Below are 26,073 nucleotides of genomic sequence, written 5' to 3' on the forward strand. Positions count from 1 at the left end.
ATTGAGTATTTGCACACTTCAATTTTTTGTTCGAAATGACATTTTTAAAAGTGAACACTTAAGTTAATCTATACACACCCTTAGATAAGTGAGATTATTACTTCATGACACTCCCAATTTCCAAGTGATCACAAGGCTTTTTTGCTTTTTTACCTTTCTTTTTTTCCCCTTTTCCTTTTCTAAAATCTCATTTTCACGGCAAATACATTCACAAGAATCGATTGTTACCGACTAACATCAATGAGTACACATGTTACCAGAAAACTCTGAAGTTTTAATTGCTAAAAAAAATGTATCATTGATAGATACAGAGAGCGAGAGAACTCTACCATGTAAATGAAGGCAGTACATAAGATGGATAAGCATCATATTTTGAAGCAAGAGCTTTGACAGAATTCATATCAGCAGTTTCTTCGAAATTACCAAGTCCGAGTTCGGTTGCATGGATACCACCAGTTATGAAAACTGATTGGATTCCGGCTGCATTTGCACCCTTAATGTCATGGTGGAGTGAATCGCCAACAGCAATCGAATCAGAGGCATCGACACCAACCATAGACATTGCAGATTGGTAGATGATCTGGTATCGTCAGGAAAAATAACTAAATTGTTAAAAATTCTACGCTACAGAGGCTAAGTCATTATCTACTAAAATGTTGGGATGAAATCACTATAAATTTTAAATTTCATATACAATATTGTTCCAAGTTAAAGTTTAAATTCTTGAAAGTATATAAATCGCGATGCAGATAGAAAACTGAAGTTAAGCAAATAGTAATTCATTCTCATACAATCATGTGAAAGCAAGTTATATTGTTAGATGATTTTATTCAATGCAAAAGACAGATGGAAGGTCATGACAAGTATGCAGTTGTGTTTGCATCAAATATCAATGTCCTTGTGAGTTAACATGAACAATCATGCAATGCTAAATGAATTATAACAATCGACATCACCCTTTCAAAACGTCAATTCGAGCATAGTTTAGTGGATAAGGTAGCAATTATCATTTAAAAGGTCGATAGTTCAGTTCTCCACTATTGCCATTGTTCAAACTCATAAAGAACCTATTAATAATAATATGAAAAAAATCACCTTGTCGGGTTTGCCCATCCATTTCACTTCACCACCAAGCTTTTCATATTTGGATGCAAGTGTACCTGCAGACTCCACCACTAGTTCTTATGATATACAAGGCTAATTAAGTAATTAAAAAAACTTGGTATTCGATATCACCAGCATAGATCGAGAGTGGGATCAAACTTCCCGAACAAAAAGGTACTTGGACAAATTGAAGGCTTAATTGGCATCTAGACAAAATATTAGTTCCACATACCTTGGGTAATAATAGTCTTAATTGGGATTTCCCTAGCTGAAATAAATTAGTCATTATTACTGAACTGTGAATACTATGATAAACAACGGCTAAAATGCTTTAAGCATTTGATGAGGACATTTAACATGAATATTTTAGCATCCATATTCAAAAATTAATAAGCAATTCAACGTGAACTTTATATGATAACTATATCTGAATTATCCAGAAAGTCGAGAATTACTATATTGAGGGCTTGTAATTTCCCTTTTGAAAGGGGCATTTAGACATTCTTTTGGCACATTCTTCCCATAGTAGAATGCATCCAAAATCTGGAGGTGATTGTGAACTGTGGTGCCTAACGTCTTCCGGAGCAATTTTTAAAAGTTCAAGGTGATGGTAGTAGGTTTTTTCCTTCTTTGAATTTGAGACTATCATTTCATTATCCTACAAATCAAATCAAGTAAATAGTCAACAAACTATGGACCTGAGCTATCATGAACACCTTTTCCCTGCATCAAATACTTCTTGAATCTCAATAAGGCTTTTTCCAATGCATTGATTTACATTGACGAGTGAACAGCTTTAGGATAAGAGACCAAAGGGTTCCTTTAAAAAAAACAAAGGGGACACAGATAGGGGAAGAAAAAAACAATGCAACGAGAAGAATCCCCCCCAAGCAACCAAGTGAACGCTTACCAGGCATTACACGTAAATCTCTAGCCTCAACTGTCACAAAATCTGGGTTAGCTACCACCATCGGAATCTTTTTGGCTGCACACTGCTCCAATATTTTCTCAAGTTCCTCAAGGGTCATTGGTAGTGAATCGCCAGAAGGATGCCCCAAAGCTTCAGTACCATGAGCCAATATAAACTCAGCTTCTTCAATATCGTCCACTACTCTTATGCCCAGACCCTACAAACAAGAAAAATTTTGAGTTCACTACAAATTTCCTGTACCTCGTTCGTTTTAGTACTTTGATAGTTGAAAACTAAGGGAATCAAATTTAGCACATAGCCAGCAGGTGTTTCACTGTTAATTCAGAGTTCATTTGACCGAATACAGGGGGAAATTTTGTGAAAGGCAGGTTCTAAGGTCCTCGACCAGGATATTTTCTCATTATAATTTATAACAGGTGTTCACTTCCTATATCTTTACCTTTCCGAGAAGAGATTGTAAGAATTAACTAGACTGCAAATATAACTGTGTTGAGAAAGTGCTCAATTATCCTTTCCTAAGACTGTAATAATCAAGCTCTCTCTATCTCTCTCTCCTTTTTGGTGGGTGGGTGGGGGGATCCAAGTATCGACCACAAACCAGCAGACATGTAAAATGAGGAGCTCAACTGTAGGAAAATGAACTGAATGACAACAGAAACACCAAAACATTCACAGATCTGACTGAACCTCGAGCGATATAGCTCCACGGGAACTCCAAGTCATATGAATGCAAGATCTACCAAGAGCAGCAAACCACGCATCATCCCTCCTTTTAATAGCAGAAACCATAAAATGAGTTCACTAAAATGGAAGACCTCCCATAAAATCAATCTCGAAGAAACAAATGTAATTATAAAAGACATAAGTTTTAAAATGTAAAACGTGGAAGTAGCTGCGGCACTTAAGTAAGCATAAATTGCCACTCTTATTGCCCATTTAGTAGTCTTAGTGTTGCCCGATCCGTAATAATATCAATGGTTAGAAAGGCGTATGCACTCTTCATGTTATAAGCGGTACAATCATGAACAAGATAAGAGGCAAACGGCTCTAATCGTAAAAAAAAAAAGTTGAGAAAATTTTACCGAACTGTAAACATCCAATAATGAACAAATCGGATGAATATATTATTAGAAAGGCATCCAATTATGAACAAGATAAGAGGCAAACTGCTGTAGTGGTACAATATCTCTCTCTCTCTAATGGCGAGAGAAAGACATTATATGTTACAGTGTACATGATGCTGTTCACAGTGTATGATGGATGAATCGAATATGCTTGGCAACCATCAATGATATAGCGTTTGTATTCGACTTACAAGTATATAATACAAAGACTAACATCTTGACGAAGTGTTAGAAAAGGATTATTAACCTTTGCAGATAACGATGAGTAAGTTCTCCACTTGTAATGGCTCCAACAAACAGACTGGGGTCGAATCCGAGGCTCTTCAATTTTTCCATTGTCGTCGATGAGCGTCTTGAAGAATTACTTATAATAACCATCTTAGTACCACATTCTGCCAACTTCTCCACTGCATCACAATGAAAGTTAAGGAATTATGACTTATTAGTGTTATGCTCAAACTCTGATGTAATGAAGCTATAACAATCAATTAGGGTGAATGGAAACGCACACGCTACAACAGCTCCGGGATAAGGCTGTTTTCCATCGTGCAGAACTCCAAATTGGTCCAAAAACCATGCCTGCGGAGTCATCAGCATATTTATCACAACATCACGAGAATGAACTCGAACAGAGCATTAGAAAATTGAAGCATCTAAGAAACACTCGAATGTGTGGCTAGCGTCGTGGCATTTAAAGATAAGTTAACTACACTAGATTTCCAAGCTTTTGCAGAACCAGAAATTGCGTTTCCATAGAAATTTAGCACTTCAGCTGAGTTATAAAGGGAGAAAAACATTCGATTGAGAAAGTTTTAGAAAATATAGACTTCTCCACCTCGACTTCAACGACTATTGATCCGGTAAAGCGTTAAGTCGAGAAACGCCATGAAAAGAGATGCAATTGAAAGGCCTCTGATTCGATTTGGAAATGGAATGAATAAGAAAATTGAGAAGGAAGAACCAAAATCAAAGACCATCAAATCATGAGTAAGAATTAAGCAAATTACCTTGAAGCGACGCGTCTCGGCTAGCTGTTGAAGGCCATTAAAGCTCTGAAACAGGTGGGACTCTGGCGAAATCACAGACCAACCAGGCGCCATTCTTCTCCTGCCTCCAATCCGACGCAGCGAATTTCGACGATCTAAAGATTCCTTTGTTCTTTGTTCATTGTTCTTTTGCTTCTTATTTCGCCTGAATTTTCAGTGGAAAATTGTACAAAATCACCCAAATGCAAAAAAATTTAACTCTTTCCGTGAGAAATATCACTTTTTATCCGGATGCTTTTTAACATTTTGCTTGCTGTATAAGTATGTTGGAAAAAATGTAAAAAATCATATAAAAATGAGTGATCGTTTAATTAAAACGAATTTATATTGACAAAAATGTGACGAAAACAAAAATTTTATTTGTGCAAAAAAAGATGTGGGATCACTAACATCAGCATACACGATAGCTTACATCAATATATGTGATCGCTTACATTGCATATGCAATCACTTACCACTGGTGAAATATCTTTGAGAGACCGTTGTTCAATGCACTATCTCACCCCACCCTCGAATACTATCGTTACTTCGTACGTCTGTATTTTATGGAGTTACCAAATTAGGACGTCTGTATTTTATGGAGTTACCAAATTAGGATTCATTCAGCTGGATTGGCATCTAATCACAGCATTTGTCGATACTCTTGCAACTATGGGCTTACGAATGATTTCCAACCATGACTCCACAACTTCAACATGTGAATAACGCCCTGTTAGCTGGACGAGCCTACGATTCTCGGTATATTATTTTAATTCAATTTAATTTTTACATGAATGATTTGGTTAATTCAAAATCTAAATTATTAATTTAAAAATATAGGTGGAGAGACAAATTTTGTATGACTAAGACAATCACACATGTAGTCAACAAGCATATATACATGTTTGATTTGCTTCAACCTGATCAGGTACACTGAACTAAATTGATTTTTTTATACAATTTTTCATTGTATTTGTCTTGAATGTTTTGCAATGTAATGTTCTATGTTTCAGATTATTTGGGAGCCTTACAAAGTTGTTATGGACACTTTGCTCAATTTTTGTACTAGTGGTTAAAACATATGGCGGACTAGTCATCTCATGACAGGTAATGAGACAATTCGATTTTCAACAGGATGTCCCATCCCCTTGTAGTACTAAACCCCTACTGCATGACATCGACTTAAACTGGAGATTGGTCCAAAGTTGCACATTTGGTAGTGTGATGGAACTGTTGGGTTTATTGCAATGGGGTTCTATTGGGCAGTTTGATAGGGATGTTACTCAAAACTACATCAACTGATATAATAATATTACAAGGCGCTACGTTACTCGTATGGGAGCAACTGTAGGTCATCTGGTACATAAATAAATATTATCTAATTATTTTTAATTTAAATTTATTTCAAATATTGTCTAATTATTTTATAATTCACAGATCAAACAACAGTAAACTCCGTGATATTGCAAATGATCTGAACCAGGTTCATGCTATATGTAGTGACAACGAGAGCTATATGGAGGAGATACATTATATATATATATACCTATTGTTCCTCAACCAATTCCTGGACGTAGAGAATTGTTCAAGAAGAAGAATATGAGTTTGATGAGGTTGCCCATAATATAGAAGATTTGACCCCTATGATGCAGACGCAAAGCCAAACTGATTATGTTAGTTCGATGACGATGATGTCAATATTTGGTTCAGGATATTATGATTCAGATGTTGGTCCATTGTTTTCATATGTGCATGGATATGATCATGGTCGTGGAGAGCATAATGAATATTTATATTATTAAGCGTCTGCAGAAGTATCGGAGCAATGTCAAAAGGAACCATAGCAACCTCAAATTCGAAATCGACGACACCCGCCTTGTGGAGCACATTGATTTTTTTAATTATTTTTAAATAAATGAGATAATAGTTGTATTAAAATGAATATTTTAGTTTACATTTTATTATTTTTAAATTATGGAAGGAAACATGAATGAGATATTATTTTCTATGATATTTTTTAGAGGTTAAGAAAATGGTGGTCGAAATAATAACAAAGTGAGGTCGAATATAATAAATAATAAAATGAAAAAAGGGAGGTTGAATATTAAAATAATAAAATAAAAGAGAGAGAGAGAGAAAATGAAAAAAAAATAATAAAATGGGAAGAAGTTAAAATGGAAAAGGGAGAAAATGAAAAAAAAAAATTAATAAAATGGATTAAAAAAAACTACAGTATTTTTCTAAATTATCTTTGAACAAACATATTTTTCTAAATAATTTTAAAAAGAACAATATTTTTCTAATTTTACCAAATAGGCCTTCATTTTGGTTCACGATACATAGTATTGGAGTTGGTTTTTTTTTTTATTATTATTTTATTTTATTCTATATTTAAATTGAGTGAAAGTTACATGTGCATGGTTGAATCCCTTTGTTATTACAAGTTATGAAAAACAACTTCAAGGTTGTTAGAAATTAGTTATACAAGTTGTCTTTATATACATTTGTAAATTTCTTGTATATGTAAGAGTGAAAGAAAAATTGAGAGATCAAGATAGTTAACTACTTATCTTGTAATTTCTTGTTGTAACTCCCCAATAAAAAAATCAGCTTCTCCGTGGACGTAGACTTCTTTTTTGGCCGAACCACGTAAAATTCTTGGTGTTCTTCTTCCTTTATACCTCAGCACCCTCATCGTTTAGACAAATACTCGGCAGCACCTTCATCGTCTAGACGAACCTCGGCAGTACTTTCATCGTCTAGACGAATCTTACCTGTCTAGACGAATCTCAGCAATACCTCAATCGTCTAGACGAATCTCACCTTCATCGTCTAAACGAATTCCTGTAGCATCTCCCTCTGGTTTTCCCTCTCTTCTCTCACGGTTTTCTTCTGCAAGAAAGAAAAGAACAAGGTTAGTCGTTGAAGTGTCTGCAATTACCAGAGTGCTTGAAGTGAATCTTGTCCATCAAAGTGTAGGGCGAAAATCTATCTTCACATGGATTATGCTTTTAGCGCACGATTTTATTCAAGTTCAAATTCCATCAGTGGTTTTGGTTTTCATTTCGGGTCAGGCTTTCAACTAAGCCCAAATAATATTTGTTTCAAGACAACAGTGATTTGTTTAGCCCATCAAGCTCTTCAAGCCCAATAAGTGGTATCAGAACCTACAAGAAAACTTCGAGATTAGTTCAGATTCTAAAGAAACAAAATATTGGAGCTTTCAGACAGAGAAATGGCATTAGCAAGATATGATATTGAAAAGTTTGATGGGAAATAAGACTTTGGCTTGTGGAAAGCCAAGATCAAAACCATTTTGGGGCATACAAAGGGCTCATAAGGCCCTTGAAGATCCAGCCAAGCTCCTACTACTGCAACAGAAGAAGAAAAGGAGAACATGGAGCTAATTGCTCATGGCACACTTGTTCTTAGTTTGTCAGACAGTGTTCTAAGACAAGTGATCGACCAAGAAACTGCATTCACAATGTGGAGTAAGCTGAATGAGCTTTATGAGACAAAGAATCTTCTGCCCAACAAACTTTTTCTAAGGGAAAGGTTTTTCACCTTCAAAATGAGTTCTTCAAAATCCTTGACAGAAAACTTAGATGACTTCAAAAGGATTACTACCAAATTCAAGACTCAAGGATAAGAGATTGAGGTAGATAATGAAGCCTTTGTGCTTTTTAACTCACTTCCGGATTCCTATAAGGATGTCAAAACTGCCCTAAAATATGGTAGAGACTCTCTAACTACTGATATTATCATTTCAACCCTTAAAATCAGAGAGATCGAGCTCCTAACCAGCAAGGAAGATAAGCCCAGTGTTAAGGGTTTATTTGTTAAGGGAAAGTATAAACAGAATAATAAGGAAAAGGGAAACAAAGCTCAACATAAGAGGGAAAATAAAAAAACCAAGGTTAGATGTAAATACTGCAAAAAGCTGGGACATCTAATCAAGGGTTGCAGAACATTAAAGTGGAAAAATGAGCAGAAGAACAAGCAACCACAACCTCAACAGAAAGTCCAACAAAATCAATCAGGTGAAGCATTAGTTTGTGAGGATTCTTACTTCTATTCAGATGCCCTATCTACATCAAATTTGAAGGCAGATGAAGAATCTAATAAGAATCTAGATTAGGTTATAGACTCAGGGTGTTCTTTTCACATGACACCCCACAAAGACTGGTTCAACACTTATAGAGAGTTTGATGGAGGCTTTGTTTACATGGGTAATAGTAACTCATGTCCATGGTTGGTATTGGTTCTGTAACACTCAAACTTGAAGATGGATCAGTCAAACTATTGAGAAATGTCAGACATGTGCCTAAGTTGAAGAGAAATATGATTTCACTAGGCATGCTTGGTTTGATTGGTTGTGAATACAGAGGAAAAGAAGGCTATTGTGAAGCTTTGAATAACAGCAAGCCTATTCTCGGAGGGGTCAAGATAAATGGTGTCTATGTTGTTCAAGGAGTTCAGAAAATGCATTCAGGTTTGGTTGTAATTCAGAAGCAGCCTACTGAAGGAGATCTTTGGCACAAAGGACTCTCACACATTAGTACTAAAGGTCTACAAGCTCTTGCTAAGCAAGGAATTCTACCTAAGGGAATTCATCAAAGCCTATCCTTCTATGAACACTGTGTGAGAGGCAAGGCTACGAGGCAGAGTTTTGTAAAGGCTCAGCATACAACCAAGGCCATCCTTGACTATGTGCATTTGGACCTATGAGGTCCCTCATTTTTTCAATCCTTGTGGAGCCAGGTACTTCTTAACCTTTGTGGATGACTACTCTAGAAAATGTTGGATATATTTCCTTAAATCTAAGGACTTAGTATTTGATAAGTTCAAATAATGGAAGATTATGGTTGAAAATTTGTCTAATAGTCAAATTAAGTGTCTGAGAACTAACAATGGGCTTGAGTACTGTGCATAAGATTTTAATGTTTTTTGTAGACAACATGGTATTACTAGACACAAGACTGTTAGCTATATACCTCAACAAAATGAGGTGGCAGAGAGATTGAGTAGAACTATTATGGAAAGAGTAAGAAGACTACTGTCAGATGCAATACTCCCTGATAAATTTTAGGCTAAAGAAGCTTCATATATTGTCTATACCCTAAATAGATGCCCTCATGCATCTCTTAATCTTCTAACTCCTGAAGAAAGGTGGACCAAACAACCTCCTAGCCTAAATAATCTAAGGATGTTTGGTTGCACTGGATTTGTTCATTAGAACAAAGGAAAATTAGCTGCCCGAGCCGTGAAATGTATGTTTTTTGGTTTCACATAAGGAGTGAGGGGATTTAGAATGTGGCACCTTACAAAGAAGAGATGTATTAAAAGTAGAGATGTTGTTTTTAGGGAGGATGAGATGTTTATGCAAATATCTACATCTAATGTTACAACACCTCAAATGAAGAATGATAAAATTGAGGTGGAGCAAGTTCTCAACCCTAGCTCTGATCCTTCAAGCTCATAATCACCTTTTGATAAACTACCTCATCTTGAAGAAGAAGTAGAAGATACTATTTTTTATCTAGAGCAAGAAGAACCATATTTGAGGGGGTACAACCTAGCTAGAGATAGGCAAAGAAGAATTATTGTACCACCTTCAATATATGATGACTACTTAGCTCTAAATGCTTCAGATCTATATAATGAAGCAGAACCCTCAACTTTTGAAGAAGTAGTGAGTTATCTTAAAGCTAAGTTGTGGATAGAAGTAATGAATGAAGAAGTTGATTCGCTAGTCATAAATAACACTTGAGAGTTAACACTTTTGCCCAAAGGTTGCAAACCAATTGCATCCAAATGGGTGTACAAATTGAATGAGGGATTCCCTAATGATCAAGGACCTAAATATAAAGCTAGGTTGGTAGCTAAGGGTTTTACTCAAAGACCAGGTGTTGATTTCAATGAGATATTTTCTCCAGTGGTCAAACAAACTTCTATCAGACTATTATTGTCTATTGTGGTTTAGAACGATCTAGAGTTGGAGCAACTTGATGTTAAAACAATTTTTCTACATGGCTTCCTAAAAGAAGTTATCTACATAAGCCAACCTAAGGGGTATGAGGTCAGAGGGAAAGAAGACCATGTTTGCCTACTTAAAAGGTCTATCGATGGCCTTAAACAGTCCCCTAGGTGCTGGAACAGGAGATTCAGCGACTTTATGCAGAAGAATGACTTTAATAAGAGTTCTTATGATAGTTGTGTTTACATAAACACTGATACCTACACTCATCCTATCTATTTGTTACTCTATGTGGATGACATGCTATTATCAGGAGCAACTATGCAAGAATTAAATAAAGTCAAAGATCTACTCAAGTCATAATTTGAAATGAAAGACATGGGCAATGCAATGAGAATACTAGGCATTGATGTAATAAAAAAACAAAAAATCAAATATTATCAGCATTGATCAGTCACAATATTATCAGAAATTGTTAAGAAATATCATATGACAAAGGCTAAATCAGTCTGTATTCTTATTGTTAATCATTTCAAACTCTCAACAGAGAATTCACCTAAAGAATCTGACATTGAACATCATAAGGTAATGTCAACTATCCCCTATTCCTAAGTTGTGGGAAACCTAATGTATCTAATGGTGTCTACAAGGCCAGATATTACTTATGCTACAAGTCTGGTAAGTAGATATATGGCTAATCCGGGTAAGAGGCACTGGGAGGCAACTAAGTGGATAATGAGGTACCTTAAAGGCACTACAAGTGCTAAACTAATGTATCAACAGCTTCCAGACAGATAACCAAAACTAATTGGGTATGTTGACTCTGACTATGCTGGAGACCTAGACAAAAGAAAATCTCTATTAGGCTATATCTTCCTATATGGAAGGTGTGTTCTAAGCTGAAAGGCTACATTGCAATCAGTAGTAGCCCTTTCTACTACTGAAGCAGAGTTTATTGTTCTTTCAGAAGCAGTAAAAGAGGGTTTATGGCCAAAGGGTCTCCTAAGTGATTTCGGGATTAAACAGAGTACAGTAAAAGTATTTTGTGACAATCAGAGTACCATATATTTATCAAAGCATCCACAGTATCACAACAGAACAAAGCATATAGATGTTAAATATTATTTCATTTGAGAACAGATTGAAGGAAAGCAAATAGAAGTGTTGAAAGTTCATACCTCAGAGAATACCTTCGACATGTTGACAAAGACTGTCACTCAGCTCAAACTTCAGAAATGCCTCGATATTATAGGGTTTGAGCTGACAGACAAAGGTTAAAAGAAGAAGAGATTTAATATGGAGAAGCTGAAGAAACACTTGAAGTTTTCTTTTAAGGTGGAGATTGTTATTACAAGTTATGAAAAACAACTTCAAGGTTGTTATGAAAAACAACTTCAAGGTTGTTATAAATTAGTTATACAAGCTGTCTTTATATACATCTGTAAATTTCTTGTACAAGTAGGAGTGAAAGAAAAATTGAGAGATCAAGATAGCTAACTACTTATCTTATAATTTCTTGTTGTAACTCCCTAGTCAAGAAATCATCAGCTTCTCAGTGGACACAGGCTTCTTTTTTTGCCAAACCACGTAAAATTCTTGGTGTTCTTCTTCCTTTATCTTCTTAATATTCTTATCGTTACCTCAGCACCCTCATCGTTTAGACAAATACTCGGCAGCGCCTTTATCGTCTAGACGAATTCCTGCAATATCTCCCTCTGGTTTTCCCTCTCTTATCTCTTGATTTTCTTCTACAAGAAAGAAAAGAATAGGGTTAGTCATTGAAGTGTCTGCAATTATCTGAGTGCTTGAAGTGAATCTTGTCCATCAAAGTGTAGGGTGAAGATCTATCTTCACGTGGATTGTGCTTTTAGCACACGGTTTTATTCAAGTTCAAAATCCATCTGTGGTTTTGGTTTTCATTTCGAGCCAGGCTTTCAACTAAGCCCAAATAATATTTGTTTCAAGACAGCAATGGTTCTTTTAGCCCATCAAGCTCCTCAAGCCCAACACCCTCATTTTCCATTATTATTTATTCTTTTTAAAAAGCAACTGACATTCCCCAATTATTTCACATTAGCTACCAAAGTTGCATTTTTCAAGAAAGATATTTACTCTTCAATTTTGTTTCATATGTTCCTTGGACATAACACTCAAAATATTTAGATTCACCACTTGTTTGACTGGGTGTACTTATACTAGATTGCGAGATTTTTATTTAACAATTTTCACACATTTGGACATAAAATGTTTTAATTCGATCAATCACATGACATTAAGGTATGTACAATAGTAGAACGAAAAGAAAAAAAGAAAGAGAGAAAAATCCAATGTTAGCCTTAAATTTGTAAGGTTGTATTGTAGTAGAGGGAAAAAAATTGACCACTAAACTTATCACATTGTGTCAATTTGGACCATAAAACTTTTAATTTACTAAAATGGAACCTTGACCATTTTTGGTAACTGTTTGATGTTCAGTTTTTGTTTTTAAAAATTACGTCTATTTCACCCACATCTTTTATAGTGATTTACATATTTCCTTAGTACAATGGTTGAATTTTTAGCCAAATTCAAAAAACAAAAATAACTTTTTGAAAGTTTTTTTTTTTAGTTCTCAAAAGTTGACTTAGTTTTTTAAACCATTAGTGAAAAGTAATAATAAATGATGAAATTTGAAGGTTAAAGTAGTGTCCATAGACATAATGTTAAAAAACAAAATGGTTACTGAACGAGACAAATGTTATATTTTCTTTTTCGATTTTTGCTAAATAACTTTACTAAAATTGAATAATTTTAACTAAAAAAAAATATCTCTTGCATCATTTTTCTCTGACATTTTATCACTATTGGCCTGTTTGGGCCCAAGAGTAGAGTGGGATGGAGTGGGCTACAATAGCCCACTCCTTGTTTGGGGCTCCAACTGAGCCCTAATTATATTATCAGATTATAATCTTAGGGGAACTGTTCCCAACCCCACGATTCATTGTTTGCATCTCCTTTGTTCTCCATCGCATTCCTGTCTCATTTATTGTCCGATCGTTCTCCCTCGATTTCTCTCCGATCGAACGTTATGCTTAGGTTTCGCTCTTTCTCGCCACAGCTTTCACTCTCTCCATATCTCTCCATCTCTCTACCTCTCACTCTATCTCTCTCACTCTCTCCCCATCCATATGTCTCGCTCTTTCCCCCCCTCTCTTCATATTTATTGTTCTCTCTCCCTCCCTCTCGTTCTCTCTTCATATCTCTCCGTATCTCTCGCTCTCTCTCCCTCCATATCTCTAGATATCTCCCCCTCTCCCTTCATAACTCTAGCTTTGTCTCCCTTTCTTTCCATATATCTCACTCTTTCTCCCTTTCTTTCTCTTGCTCTTTCTCGTTTTCTTTAGTTTTGTTGAATTTGGTCAGAGAATAAGTCACAAGCATCATTGGCGGAGAAAAAGAACAGTTGACGCCCTGCAGGTTGGATTTTCAATGCCACAAAGAAGAAAGAAAGAGAAAGATTTTCTTTAGACATTGTCTCGCTAGTCTCACTCTCTCTAGTGCCACTCTCGCTTGTGTCGCTCTCGCCGATTTCACTCTCACTTATCTCGCTCACATTCTCTCTTTCTACTTGTCTTCAATCTCATAACACATCGGGAAAAAAAAAACCCCATAGGTTCACAGTATTTCTAAACCCAGAATGACCCACCCTATCCCCATTATCAATCAGTTTAAGACATAATCGACACAAAATGAAATCATTTTTCAATCAAATTCGATTTGTCGGTGGTAGTGGAAGATTTTACAAGCCCAAATGATTAATTTCAAATTATGGATTTTGCAAGCCGTTACCTTTGAAGAGAAGTTTAGTTTTGGTTTTCAGTAAAAAGATAAAAAGACAAAGAGATAAGAGCATTTACGCAATCTAATATGGCAATGGTGTGAGTAGAGGGTCAATTGACAATTTTTTTAAAAAAATGGGCCATTTGACATTTTTGGCCAAAAAATGGGTCATCCGTATAAATTTCCCTTTTTAGGATTGGATATTAAAAAAATGTAATATAAAAAGTGTTGTTTTTTAAGTGCTGGTAACATGAAAACAAAAATAGTGTTAACATGAAAAAAAATTGAGTCTTGTTAACATGCAAAATGGTTTTTATTTTTTTGAATTTGACTAAGTTTACTTAACAAAATAATATATATTTTTAAAGTATTATAAAAATTATTTTTTTAAAGTATTGTTAACATTTAAAAAAAAAACAGTGTTAACATGACTAAGAAGTATTTTTGGAATCTGACTAAGAAATCGGTATTTTAATTATTTTATGATCTAGTTTTTTTTTTTTAGAACCAGTTCCAATTGTTGAGTACATATGGACCCAACAGAACTAGTTACGATGCTAACAACATTTACAGCTTCACAATGTCAGATACTTTTAACACTAGTCTCGGCCATTTGTCCCACTTCCCTCCCCATTTCATCAAGTGGTCGTAGTTATTACTGAATGACCATAGGAGGATAGAAAATACATCACACGACCGTAGACATCATATTAGACAATTAGCATACTTTCGACTCATTCATCAACCCTAACAGTCGTCAAAGTACAAATAGATAGAAGATGTTTTGCCATTTGATGTCATTTACTTAAGACAACTGGCGAATTAGTTAGAACTGACGATGTTCTTACATATTTTAGCCCAGGACGTTAAGAACTGAATAGTTCAAAGAGAAATTGTCTTACATTTTAATCATGGAATCATGAGTTAGTTATTTTGTCTTACATTTTTTTGTACCTAAAAAAAAAAAAAGAGCTTTATATATGAAACACATGAATTGCATCCGACAATAATGTATTTTTTTTCCCCTTTTTTGGCCACAACCAAGATATCTCCCAAAATGACAAAAAAAATGGTGGTTAGCTTTTAATATAAATTACAATCAAATTGATTTTGTATAAATTGCTGGAACATATAGTCTTAATTATATTTTCAAAATATGATATTTCATATGCAGAATTATTAATATTATAAAGTATGGTAGTAGAAAAAGTTACGCATGGTCTAAAATAATCTACATTCAAATTACAGACGTTATAATTCAGACTATGATAACTCGCACTCCAAACATGGACTACTATAAGATAAAATATAATACTCTGCACCCCAGACACATACTATAATAATGTACACTTCAAATACATACTATAAAAACAGACAGTTTATTATCACTCACAGACGGTAATAATCTACTTTGCGTCCCAAACGCCCCATATATATGTTTTATGCGGTTGAGAAGGATAAAAGTAAATTAGCTTTCCATTGAATTTTGGATTCTTCTAAAATCAGGTATGATTTTAAATTAATTTTTAATATTTAATTTTATTATTTGAAATTAAGATATATTTTTTTATGTTTATTTTGTTATAACCCAATCAAATCTATATCTTCTAAGTTTAAAACAATTGCACCATATTTTTTAAATAAAGCTATTTTCTTAATATTTAAAAATTAAAGACAACGCCTAAATGTCAATAATGCCAGAACAATCTGAACCGTTGATCACGTGTCCTTAGGGTTCATACAAATAGCTGATCCTTCGATCGAAGAACCCCTCTGCTTCGGCCGTCTTCGTGTCTCTCATACTCTGAGTCTACTTCAAGTCTCAGCTCCGGAGATGGTGAGTTTTTGCTCAAATCTTAAGGAATATTCTCTATATTTTCTAGCGTTCTTGCAGTTTTAGCATTCAGTGAAGGCAATGGTACAGATTTTTCCGCACTGTATACATTTTTTTGTTCAATTTCACGAGGATCTGGACATTGCATTTGCTTTTACTTCGGCAATATTACTTACATTCAATTGATTTTTGTTGTTGTGTAATTGAGTTGTTCTCTATAGGATTGTTTAGCGTTTTTGAGAATGATTGAAGCAAGTAACTGCCTTGTTTCGCTTAAGTTTGTTAAAAATGTTCTCGTCAGTATTGTTTCCAGTGATCAGAAAAAATTTAATGCTTATTTTTTTTGCAGGCTTTCGCGAAAGCTCAAAAGACGAAGGCATACTTCAAACGGTACCAGGTTAAATACAAGAGAAGAAGAGGTATTTCCCATTTCTTTTTGTTTATCTTCATAAATCATACTTGAAAAAGTTAATTGTCGGATTCTGATAATACTCTCTCCTTCTGGTAATGTACAGAGGGGAAGACTGATTACCGGGCTAGGATTCGCCTCATTAATCAAGACAAGAACAAGTACAATACTCCCAAGTACCGTTTTGTTATTAGATTTGTATCCTGAAACAGTTAGCTGATTAATGCCAATGGTATTTTGTTTTATTTTCTAGTTGTTTCTTAATGAACTTGCAATGAATGGTTTGGATCTTCCTTGCAATTTTCCCACCATTTTATTTTGATGTCCGGGTCTGTATGCTTGTCTCAACAATAGGAATTTCTGTATGAACACATCATTCACTTAGTGTCATGACCATGATATGCATTGTGACCGCTATGTTCTACCGATTGGTCCATTGATTTATGTTGCAAGCTGTAATAGACAGCCTTGTGATATTCTGTGCTGATTCTATCCATCAAATTTATTAATATAGAATCAGTTATTCCTTTTATGGTTCGTTAAACTTCCTGCAAGTCCTCATTTTTATGTAACCATCTTTGAGTACATTTGATGTACCGCTACTATCTATCATTACATTTTCATGAGCATTTTTATGTTGTGAATGGTGAGCTCTATTTATGCTCACTTGAGAAATGGGAACCTTAACGTTCATCTCTAGAGCAATAAATAGTATCTTCTAGCATTGCTGCTGATATGCTAGAACAAATACTATCTATCATTACATTTTTACAAGCATTTTTTTTGTGTTGTGAATGGTGAGCTATGTTTATGTTCGCTTGAGAAATGGGAACCTTAACGTTTGTATCTAGACCAATAAGGATATTACAGCACAAATAGTATCTTCTAGCATTGCTGGTGACATGGTTCTTGCTGCCGCTTATTCTCATGAGCTGCCTCGTTATGGTCTTGAAGTTGGTCTGACAAATTATGCAGCAGGTACTACTTTTGCATTGTAAGTCTTGCGGGGGCCGAGTTTTTTGATTTCTTACTAACTTCTTATCCCTATCTTCATTTTTCTGGAATGGGTGCATGGAAACCTGTTTAGCATACTGTACTGGACTTCTATTGGCCCGGCGTGTCTTGAAGAAGCTTGAGATGGATGATGAGTACGAGGGTAATCTTGAGGTATTCTATCCTCCCCGTCATCACCTTATAAAGAAGAAAAATAGAATGAAGTTCACCTCTTCTTTGATGGATTACCCCTTCCATTAAAACTCTTAATCACTGAAAGTGTTTGTATAATTAGGTTACCGGAGAGGATTTCTCCGTGGAACCCACAGATAGCCGAAGGCCTTTCAGAGCCCTCCTTGATGTAGGTCTAGTCCGAACAACAACGGGAAATCGTGTTTTTGGTGCCCTCAAGGTATATTTAGTTAGTCCATTTAAGATGAGCTGTAGGATCTGTTTTCTTTCTGCTATTTACAGTATTTTTCTATGGTTTGATGAATGTTTACACGAGTGACTTTATTGATTCTTCTTCAAACCATGGTTGGATATGAAATGAGTGAATTATCTTGTTAAACCAATTATATATTTATGTGACATGTAACGGCCTTACTTGAACAGGATTTGTTCCATGGGTTGTACAACTGTGTCCTTGAGTTCTATTTATGTGACATGTATACGTGTGTGTTTGCATGCTCATATTTCTGTATTTTGTTCTTTCTACCCATTGTTCATCCTTTGAGATTTAATGTCCATTATAATTTAGTTGCTTATTATGGTTTAACTATTATGAGTAGTTTTTAAGTTCATTGCAGTATCTGTTCGCTTTGTAATTTGAAAGATTACAAATTTACAATTGGGATAGTTTATCTAATATTTTCCATATTCTTCATAATGCCAGTGCCTAGTGGCTCTTTGTACCTGAAACCGTTGTATTTTTTGAGACTGAAGCTATGATTTTTTTGTCACACAGGGAGCTTTAGATGGTGGATTGGATGTTCCACATGGTGTCAAGAGGTTTGCTGGTTTTTCAAAGGACAGCAAGGAGCTCGATGCTGATGTTCATCGCAAATACATTTTTGGGGGCCACGTTGCTGCCTATATGCGGGTAAACATTCCAGGATTTAATATTAGAGCAGTCATTAGTATATTCAGCCATGAATAGTCATATTCACTTTTGAGTTGTGTTCCTCAGACGTTGATGGAGGATGAACCAGAGAAGTATCAATCTCAATTCAGTGATTACATCAAGAAAGGGATCGAGCCCGACAACATTGAGGAGTTGTTGAAGAAAGTTCATTCTGCAATCCGTGCAGAACCATTGGCAAAGACGACTGAGATACAACCACCAAAGAAGCACAAAAGGTTAATGTCGAAACTCTTTGTTTCTCATGATTGAACTAGCATTTTAATTTCTGGTTTTGCATCCTTATGCGGTTTTTCTCATAGGTATAACTTGAAGAAGCTCACATATGAAGAAAGGAAGTCGAAGTTGGTCGAGCGTTTGAATGCATTGAATTCTGCTGCTGGAGCTGATGACGAAGAAGATGATGAAGAGTGATTCAACTAGCGTTGCCTGCATTCCCAACACAAACTGTATTTCAACCAATTCTATCAGTACAAACCATTTAGATTATGTGAGAATATCCATAGATTATTTTTTTCTCTGCCTCTGGCAATTTTGCAGCATTTTTAGCGTCTTTATTATCTCCAGTGTTTTTTTTTTAAAAAAAAAACTTTTATTTTTAGTATTCTAGTTTAGGTTTGCATAATTCAAAATTGAGGTTCTGGATATGAAGGTGTTAACTTGGTTTATTTATGCCAATTGCATCTTTTGTTTTCGTATATTTTGGCTGTTCGTTGGATAGAGCTTGTGGTGCCTGACAGTGACTTAATTTTTACAAAATATGGAGGAATTAATTTTATTTCTTTTGCTATTTTTAAAATCGTGGATTGATCATTGATGATCTTATAGTTTCGTTATGTTCATTTATATTGGATTTAAAATATATGTTGGTTTCGAATTTTTGTTTTGTCTTTCTTCCGTTTTAAGGGTTTCATTTTAATTCATGTAAAAGAATTCTAGGGTGTATGGAAAGAATCAGGGTATTTGTTTGTGCAAATTTTATTGTTATTGTTTTTAATTCTACTTTCTCAATTCGAAGCCGTATAATTTCTACTTAACACTGAAAGAAAAAAAATAAAGGAAAGGGAAAAAAAAATGGAAATTGTAACATTAAATTGAATCTTGAAATGATATGAGACATGTTGAAACTAATTTAGGTCATTTAATTGGATGATTCTTTTAGCAATTTTTGTGTTACTGGAACCAAATCGATATTTTTCCCATCCATATAGTACTAGGATTAAAATATAATCTAAAAAATAAAGTTTAAAAATTATGAATTGTTTGAGCTTCTACAAATTCTTTGTCTATTTGGTAGAGAACCTTAATGTATTTTATGTTTTTAGATGTGTAATATTAGATTAAGAAATTAAATTATAATCTAAACAATTTAAAATGTATTTGATACTATATTTATAAATCAAATTAATTGTAGTTACCCGCTATATATTATTTGACAATAAATTATTATTAACTTATTTATGAATATGTTTTATGTTAAAATTTTTGGTAAGTTATTATATTATGAAATTATATAATTTATAACACATTATATAATATATATTGAGTTTATAATGTGATATACTATATTTTTAAATTTTTGTCTTTATTTAAATTTTGTACTATAAAATTTAAAATTCAAAATTGAGATGTAATGAAAACTAAAAATGTTGTTTTAATATTTACACTATTTGAATCACAGATTTCGAACATAATTTTCAGAAAATAAAATTCGAATTGTTTACTAAATACATATTTACCGACCAAAAAACCCTTATCTTTTGTTAATTGAGTGAACTAGAATCTTTAGAGAAGGATAAATCACTCATGCATACAAGGACTAAAGTATAAAATAATAATAATTAAATTAAATTAAAAATCTAAACTTCTACACGTTGTAAAAGTGATCATAGGGTTACATACAGCGAAATTGATTCCCCTTTAGTTATAAGGGTAAGATTACATCAAAATCATTGAATAAAAAAGAACCTCCTACTTAATCTTCACGTTGATTTTTTATTTTTATTTTTTTAAAAATTTTATTTAATATCAACCATCACATTAACTCATTATTCGATTCAAAATAAATTATTTATCTTTGATTTTAAGATTTTAATTTTTACTATTTTTCAATTTTCACGTTAAATGAAAAGATGTTGACTATCATATTAACCAATTCAAAATAAATTATTTATCTTTGATTTTAAGATTTTTATTTTTATTTTTTAAATTTTCATTTTAAATGATCTTTGTCATGTTCATATAAGTCCACTCTTTTTCCATCTTTCAATTCTCAAATCCTCCTCTCCGTCATTCTCCTTTCCTTCTAAAATTTTTCTCTCGATCATTTTCAGGGGTAAGCAATAAACATATTCCAGATCTGATGCAATTTTTTTATCTTTTAAATGCTTTTGTAGTTTTTTTCCCTCTCTTTTCATAATTTTTTTTGTAAGAAACAAATATCTTTTCATATTTACAATACATTTACAAAAAAAATAAAATAAATAATTGTCACATATTTATCTCTATGTTTAATTTTCAGATCATCGACAATAATGGATGCTCATCAAACTTTTCAGGTAAGTGGTTGTCCAAACTCATACATTTGAGACCTGAGAGTGTCAAATTTATTGCAATGCATTTAGAATTTGTTTGAATGAGGGATTTTTGTAGATTTGATGCCCTAAAAGTATTTGATAACGTGCACGTGAAAGTTGGTAATTACTTGAAAATTTGGAATACTATGGTTTCTAGTTATGCTTATAATATTGATGTTAGTGGATTTGCTTATTGTGGTGTTATGTGTTTGTGTTTTTTACGTAATCTTCCTTACTTGGGAAAGCAATGTTTGCTATTTTTTCATTCCTTTTTTCCGTTGATTACACAATCTTTCTGGATTCGATCGGCTAATCTAATCTGAATATTGAGATTTTTTATTTGATTTTTTAAGATTAAATTTTGATATTTTATTTAAATCTTGATATTCATAAGTGGTTATGTTACAAAATCTCTAGATCTTTATACCTTTTATTTCTTTTTATTTTTTTAACAATTTTAAAGTTTCTATTTTGTATCTTCATTGCAGATGTATGTTAGTCTTCATGTTTATGTCATCCCAAAATTTTAACCCCAATGTCTCAAAAGGTATATATGATTAAGTAATTATTCAATAGAAACTAACACGTTCAATCAATTGATTAAAATATTGTTTTCGTGTATTAAATTGGTGTGAAGAGATCAAAGATTTAAAAGGTAATTAATTAGTATTTGAGAAGATAAGTGAATAAAGAAATATACATATAATATAATCGAAAAAATTAGGGAGATAATTGATACAAATAAATTTAATCCTCTTATTTTTAATTTCAATCTTAATTTTAAAGGATACTAACTATTTCTCTTCCACATTTTGAATATAATATAACCTCATAGCTTTTTTAGGTATGCTGTGTTATTCTTTGTCCTCTCAAGTCATATAAAACAAAAAATACTTTGAAGGAAGTTTTATGAGAATTTTAAAAGTAGCAAACAAACATTTTTTCTAATAAGATAAGAAAGAATATTCATCATTTAAAAAAATAAAATAGTTTTTTTTTTCTATAACAAATATTTTACATAAATGTCAAAATTAAAATTTCGTAAATGAAAAAAATGGTTTGATGTTTTACTTTACAAAAGATATAGGTTATGAGAATTAAAATGAAACTATATAATATTTATTTGTCACATGACAAAACCTACTATTTTTCTTAACTAACACTATCTAAAATGAGTTATGGAGGGAAACATTCGATTTCTCCGTTTGCTCTTTTTAATGATTCATCATAGGGTTATATAAGGTAAGTTTATATTAAAATCACTGTTTAAAAAAAAAAAAAACTCCTATTTAATCTTCACATTAAATATTTTTTTAAAGAAGATATGGATCATCACATTAACCAATTCAGTTTAATTCAAGATAAATTATTTATCTTTTATTTTAATATTTTTATTTTTGTTATTTTTTCAATTTTCACGTTAAATGAATATATATATCGGCAACAAAGTAAAAAAAATTTTACTCAAAATAAATTATTTATCCTTGTTTTTAAGATTTTTATTTTTATTATTTTATTAACTTTCACATTAACCGATCCCTTTTTATGTCTATATAAGCTCACCCTTTCTCGATATTTCAATTCTCAAATCTTCTTCTAGATGTATCCAAGAGTAAAGTGATCTAATGCAATTTCTTATTTTTTAAATACCCTTGTAGGTTTTTTTTTCCTCTCTTTTCATAATTATTGTAACATGGATTAGACTACTAATTCTCATATATTGAATATGGTGGAGAAAAGACCACTACTGATTCTTACATAATGAAGAGCATGGAGAAAGGACCTCTATTCATTCTCACATATTGAACATGGTGGAGCAGAAGGCCATTACTCAAGCAAATTAGTGGTTTTTATAAGTTTTTTTTTTTTAATTTTTTTTTTTAATTTTTTAATTTTGTTAATGCAAGTGCACACTTCGAATTTAGCTGAGTGATTGTAATTATTATTATTATTATCTTGCTTTTCTCAATTTTGTTGTAAATACACATGTTTGATTCATATATTTAACGAAATAATAATATTTTAGGGTTTTCATCTTCATAAAAAATAATGATTTTTATTGCAATAAAGTTTGAAGTTAAGAAAATACAATTTGCAAATCTACATATGAAAATAAGATTTTAGTTTTTCTCAAATAGAAAAATAATATTTGGTTTAAAATAAAAAATATATATAAAATAAAGGAGAAATTGCAAAAACCATCTTGAAGTATGATGGTAGTTGCAATTATACCCTCAAACTTACAATAATTGTTGAAATTGGACCTACGAATGATAAAAATTGAACCTTAAACTTATACAAATGTTACCAATAATACAATTATGTAAAATTTAAGATCAGATTTGACCAAATTTTAATATTCATATAAGTTTGAACAATTTTTAAAATCGAAAGTTTAAGGGTATAATTATAATTACCACCATACTTTAGGAGTGGTTTTTGCAATTTGCCCTCAAATAAACTAAGAGAGAATTATATAAATAAAAATAAAAAAGAAAAATCACGGAATTTTAAGTAAATAAAAAACATTGTTTTGATTTAAGGTAAAAATTCAAATTAAGAAAAATAATAAAATCAGAAAATCAAAATAATCTTTTTTTCCCTCGATTTTATTTTATTAATTTGACCTATTACAAAATTTTAATTTAGATTTATTTATTATTATTATATTATAGAATATTATTAAGTTCTATTTTATTTATTGTTTATAACTATTTAAAACATATCGATTTTACTTTAAAATTTTCTCCTACCCAAACACAATTAAATTAAAGATTTTTTTTTTTTAAATATCGTATTATCTAAAAACCTATCAAATTTTCATAAAATAAAAAGCCCATCTTATCTCAAATTCACATTAAAGAATATTTAAAAAAAAAAATAGAAAGATTTTTTTTTAAAAAAAAAATCTCATATTATCTAAAAATCATTTAATTCACATTAAATGATAAAGAAGTTTTCAAAAAAAAAAAAAAATCTCACTTTATCATGTATTCTTAAAAAGAGTTTTTAAAAAAATAAAATTACATTTTATCTAGCATTCTTTAATAATCTCATTATGCATAACATTTTTTTAAAAAAAAAATCAAAAATCAAATTAACTTTTGAATATATTTTTTTCTACAAATAACTAAACGTTCTCACAATTTTCTAAAGTATCTCTTTTTCTTATCTTTTTTCTTTTTTCTTTTATTTTTTTTTTCCTTTTTGCAGCTCCATGCCATTTTTATTTTATTTGAGATATATACACTGATACGATTCCATAGATTTTTGGTCTTTTTTATTTATTATTATTATTTTTTTAAAATATGTCGTTAACGACTTAATTTTCTTCTTTTTCTACCTCTATAGTTAGACCTTTTCTCTCTCTCTTTTCTAATATATATATTTATGGTGGATAAGTCCCATATGTATGTCTATTTTTTACATTTTTCTTGTCACCTTGTTAAACTAATTTTTCTCTTATCATTCACTAAACTTTTTACGAGTGGCGGAGCCTGGAATTCTATATAGGGGACGTAGGCGGATCCACGTAGGGGCTAAGGGGCATATGCCCCCCTCAATTTATCTGCTTTTTGTATTTTTAATATAAATTATAAAGTGATACGTATTAATATATATATATATATATATATACAAGTTCAACTTAAATAACAATATTGGTGCAAGCTTGTTTTTGTGGAGTATTGTCGGTTTAGTAAAGTATAAGGGTTCATATCCTACAGTTTACCAACATTTTATTTTGAATTTTAAATGACTTTCTACCGAGATTTTTTCATCTCTAATGGGCTTTTAAAGCCCAACTTATGTAAATCCTAATAAAAGAAAGTTGGTTAATGTAAACCTTGAACCCTAATTTTTCCTACTTGTGTATGTTTACTACTGAGACCATTATGGTGAGTAGGTTATTGTGAGAATTAATGTTTGAGTGTAGGGAAAAAGGTGAAGAGTTAGAAGAAATGTTTAAGTTTGGAAGCTTGACTCTTGGGTGAAGCTAGAAATTGGCTAAGTGTTGTTAGTATGTAGCCCATGCGTTGGCTTTGTGTTAGGCGTTAAAGTTGAGCCATGGGCGTTGGCCTTACTTATTTGTTGAGGTTAGTTGGGCTTTTAAGGAAGCCAAGTGTGGCCGAGTGAGGAGAAGACATATGTTGGTTGTGCACGTCAAGAGGAGTTGTGTTGAGAGTAAGCAATCCTATGCATGGACAAGGCATGCGGCAACCAAGACTTGTGAGGTTAGTAAGTGTGCGATAGGATCAGGTGTACATGGGCGCTGGGCATTAGAGCGTTGCGTGCGGACGATCGCATAGCTGCTTGCGGGGCTGCACGATGCGCTAGACAATGAGCTAGACGATAAGCGTAAGTCCTAGATGATGAACGAGAGCGTGAACACTAGGCGATGAGCGACAACGAGAGATAGACGATGGGCGCAAAGCTAGAAGATTGAGCGTTGCGTGCGTGCGAACCAGTCTAGGCATTGAGTGCAAGGCACTGGCTACTCAGTGTGCGTTAGAGCTATGCGCTGGAGTATGACTGGGTGTGTGTTGGTCAAGCTTAGCATTCGATGAGTAGAGCTTGCGTTGGTCAGGCTTTGCAAAGCTGAAAGGGCTGAAGTTGTGATGATGATTAAAGCCGAGATGAGGTCAAGACACAAAGCACATGCATTGGAATAAGTTTGCGTGAGAACTATGGTGTGCGTTGAACCTAATTGAAGCATGCATTGATAGTAGGTGAAGTAATTGTTGGAGTTTATGCCCTAAAGTCTCATGTCCTCTCGTTTGTAAACAACTTTGTAAGAATGTTTGTGATGTATAATATATATGATATTTACTTCACTTATTGACTTTGCACATTCAGATGTTTTTTATTTTACCATAAACCAATATACTTAATATCCCTAGTTGTCTTTATGCAACTTAAGCATGTATGTAATGACTATAAGTCGATCATGTCTTAAGTGACAACCAAAATGGTCTGTAGTATATGGATACAGGAGGGAGATCTTATCCCGATAATACTACGGATGCGACCCGCTTTGTGGAATTGTTAAAGTGTTGTGACTTATCACAAATTGTTTGATCCTGATCATTCGTGTAGGGGACACGCGAGCGGGGACGTCCTATACAAAGAGATTGTATAAGAC

General features: G+C 32.9%; 2 protein-coding genes across 3 annotated transcripts; one reads left to right on the plus strand and one right to left on the minus strand.

Moving 5' to 3' along the window:
* Positions 1 to 253: 253 nt before the first annotated feature.
* Positions 254 to 4,434, minus strand: LOC120076555 (Haloacid dehalogenase-like hydrolase (HAD) superfamily protein). 2 transcript variants are annotated; one of them, XM_039030421.2, is made up of 7 exons: positions 4,167 to 4,434; positions 3,669 to 3,738; positions 3,407 to 3,566; positions 2,723 to 2,804; positions 2,015 to 2,231; positions 1,096 to 1,160; positions 254 to 580 (listed from the first exon to the last, which is right to left on the minus strand). In XM_039030421.2, exons 1-7 carry the CDS (start codon positions 4,257 to 4,259, stop codon positions 326 to 328), a joined length of 942 nt encoding a protein of 313 aa, XP_038886349.1. In that variant the 5' UTR covers positions 4,260 to 4,434; the 3' UTR covers positions 254 to 325. The 2 variants fall into 2 exon arrangements, with proteins under 2 accessions (XP_038886349.1, XP_038886348.1); XM_039030420.2 differs by having other exon boundaries at positions 1,096 to 1,175.
* An 11,233-nt stretch (positions 4,435 to 15,667) lies between these two features.
* On the plus strand, positions 15,668 to 19,055 carry LOC120074960 (large ribosomal subunit protein uL18-like). Its single transcript, XM_039028073.2, has 9 exons — positions 15,668 to 15,817; positions 16,164 to 16,233; positions 16,330 to 16,421; positions 17,075 to 17,201; positions 17,311 to 17,390; positions 17,512 to 17,628; positions 18,184 to 18,318; positions 18,406 to 18,575; positions 18,660 to 19,055. The coding sequence occupies exons 1-9, from the start codon at positions 15,815 to 15,817 to the stop codon at positions 18,769 to 18,771; spliced, it is 906 nt and encodes a 301-aa protein (XP_038884001.1). The 5' UTR covers positions 15,668 to 15,814; the 3' UTR covers positions 18,772 to 19,055.
* Positions 19,056 to 26,073: the final 7,018 nt, after the last annotated feature.

The sequence above is a fragment of the Benincasa hispida genome, chromosome 4, assembly GCF_027475165.1.
Source record: "Benincasa hispida cultivar pf3 chromosome 4, pf3_genome.v1.1, whole genome shotgun sequence".
Taxonomy (NCBI): domain Eukaryota; kingdom Viridiplantae; phylum Streptophyta; class Magnoliopsida; order Cucurbitales; family Cucurbitaceae; genus Benincasa; species Benincasa hispida.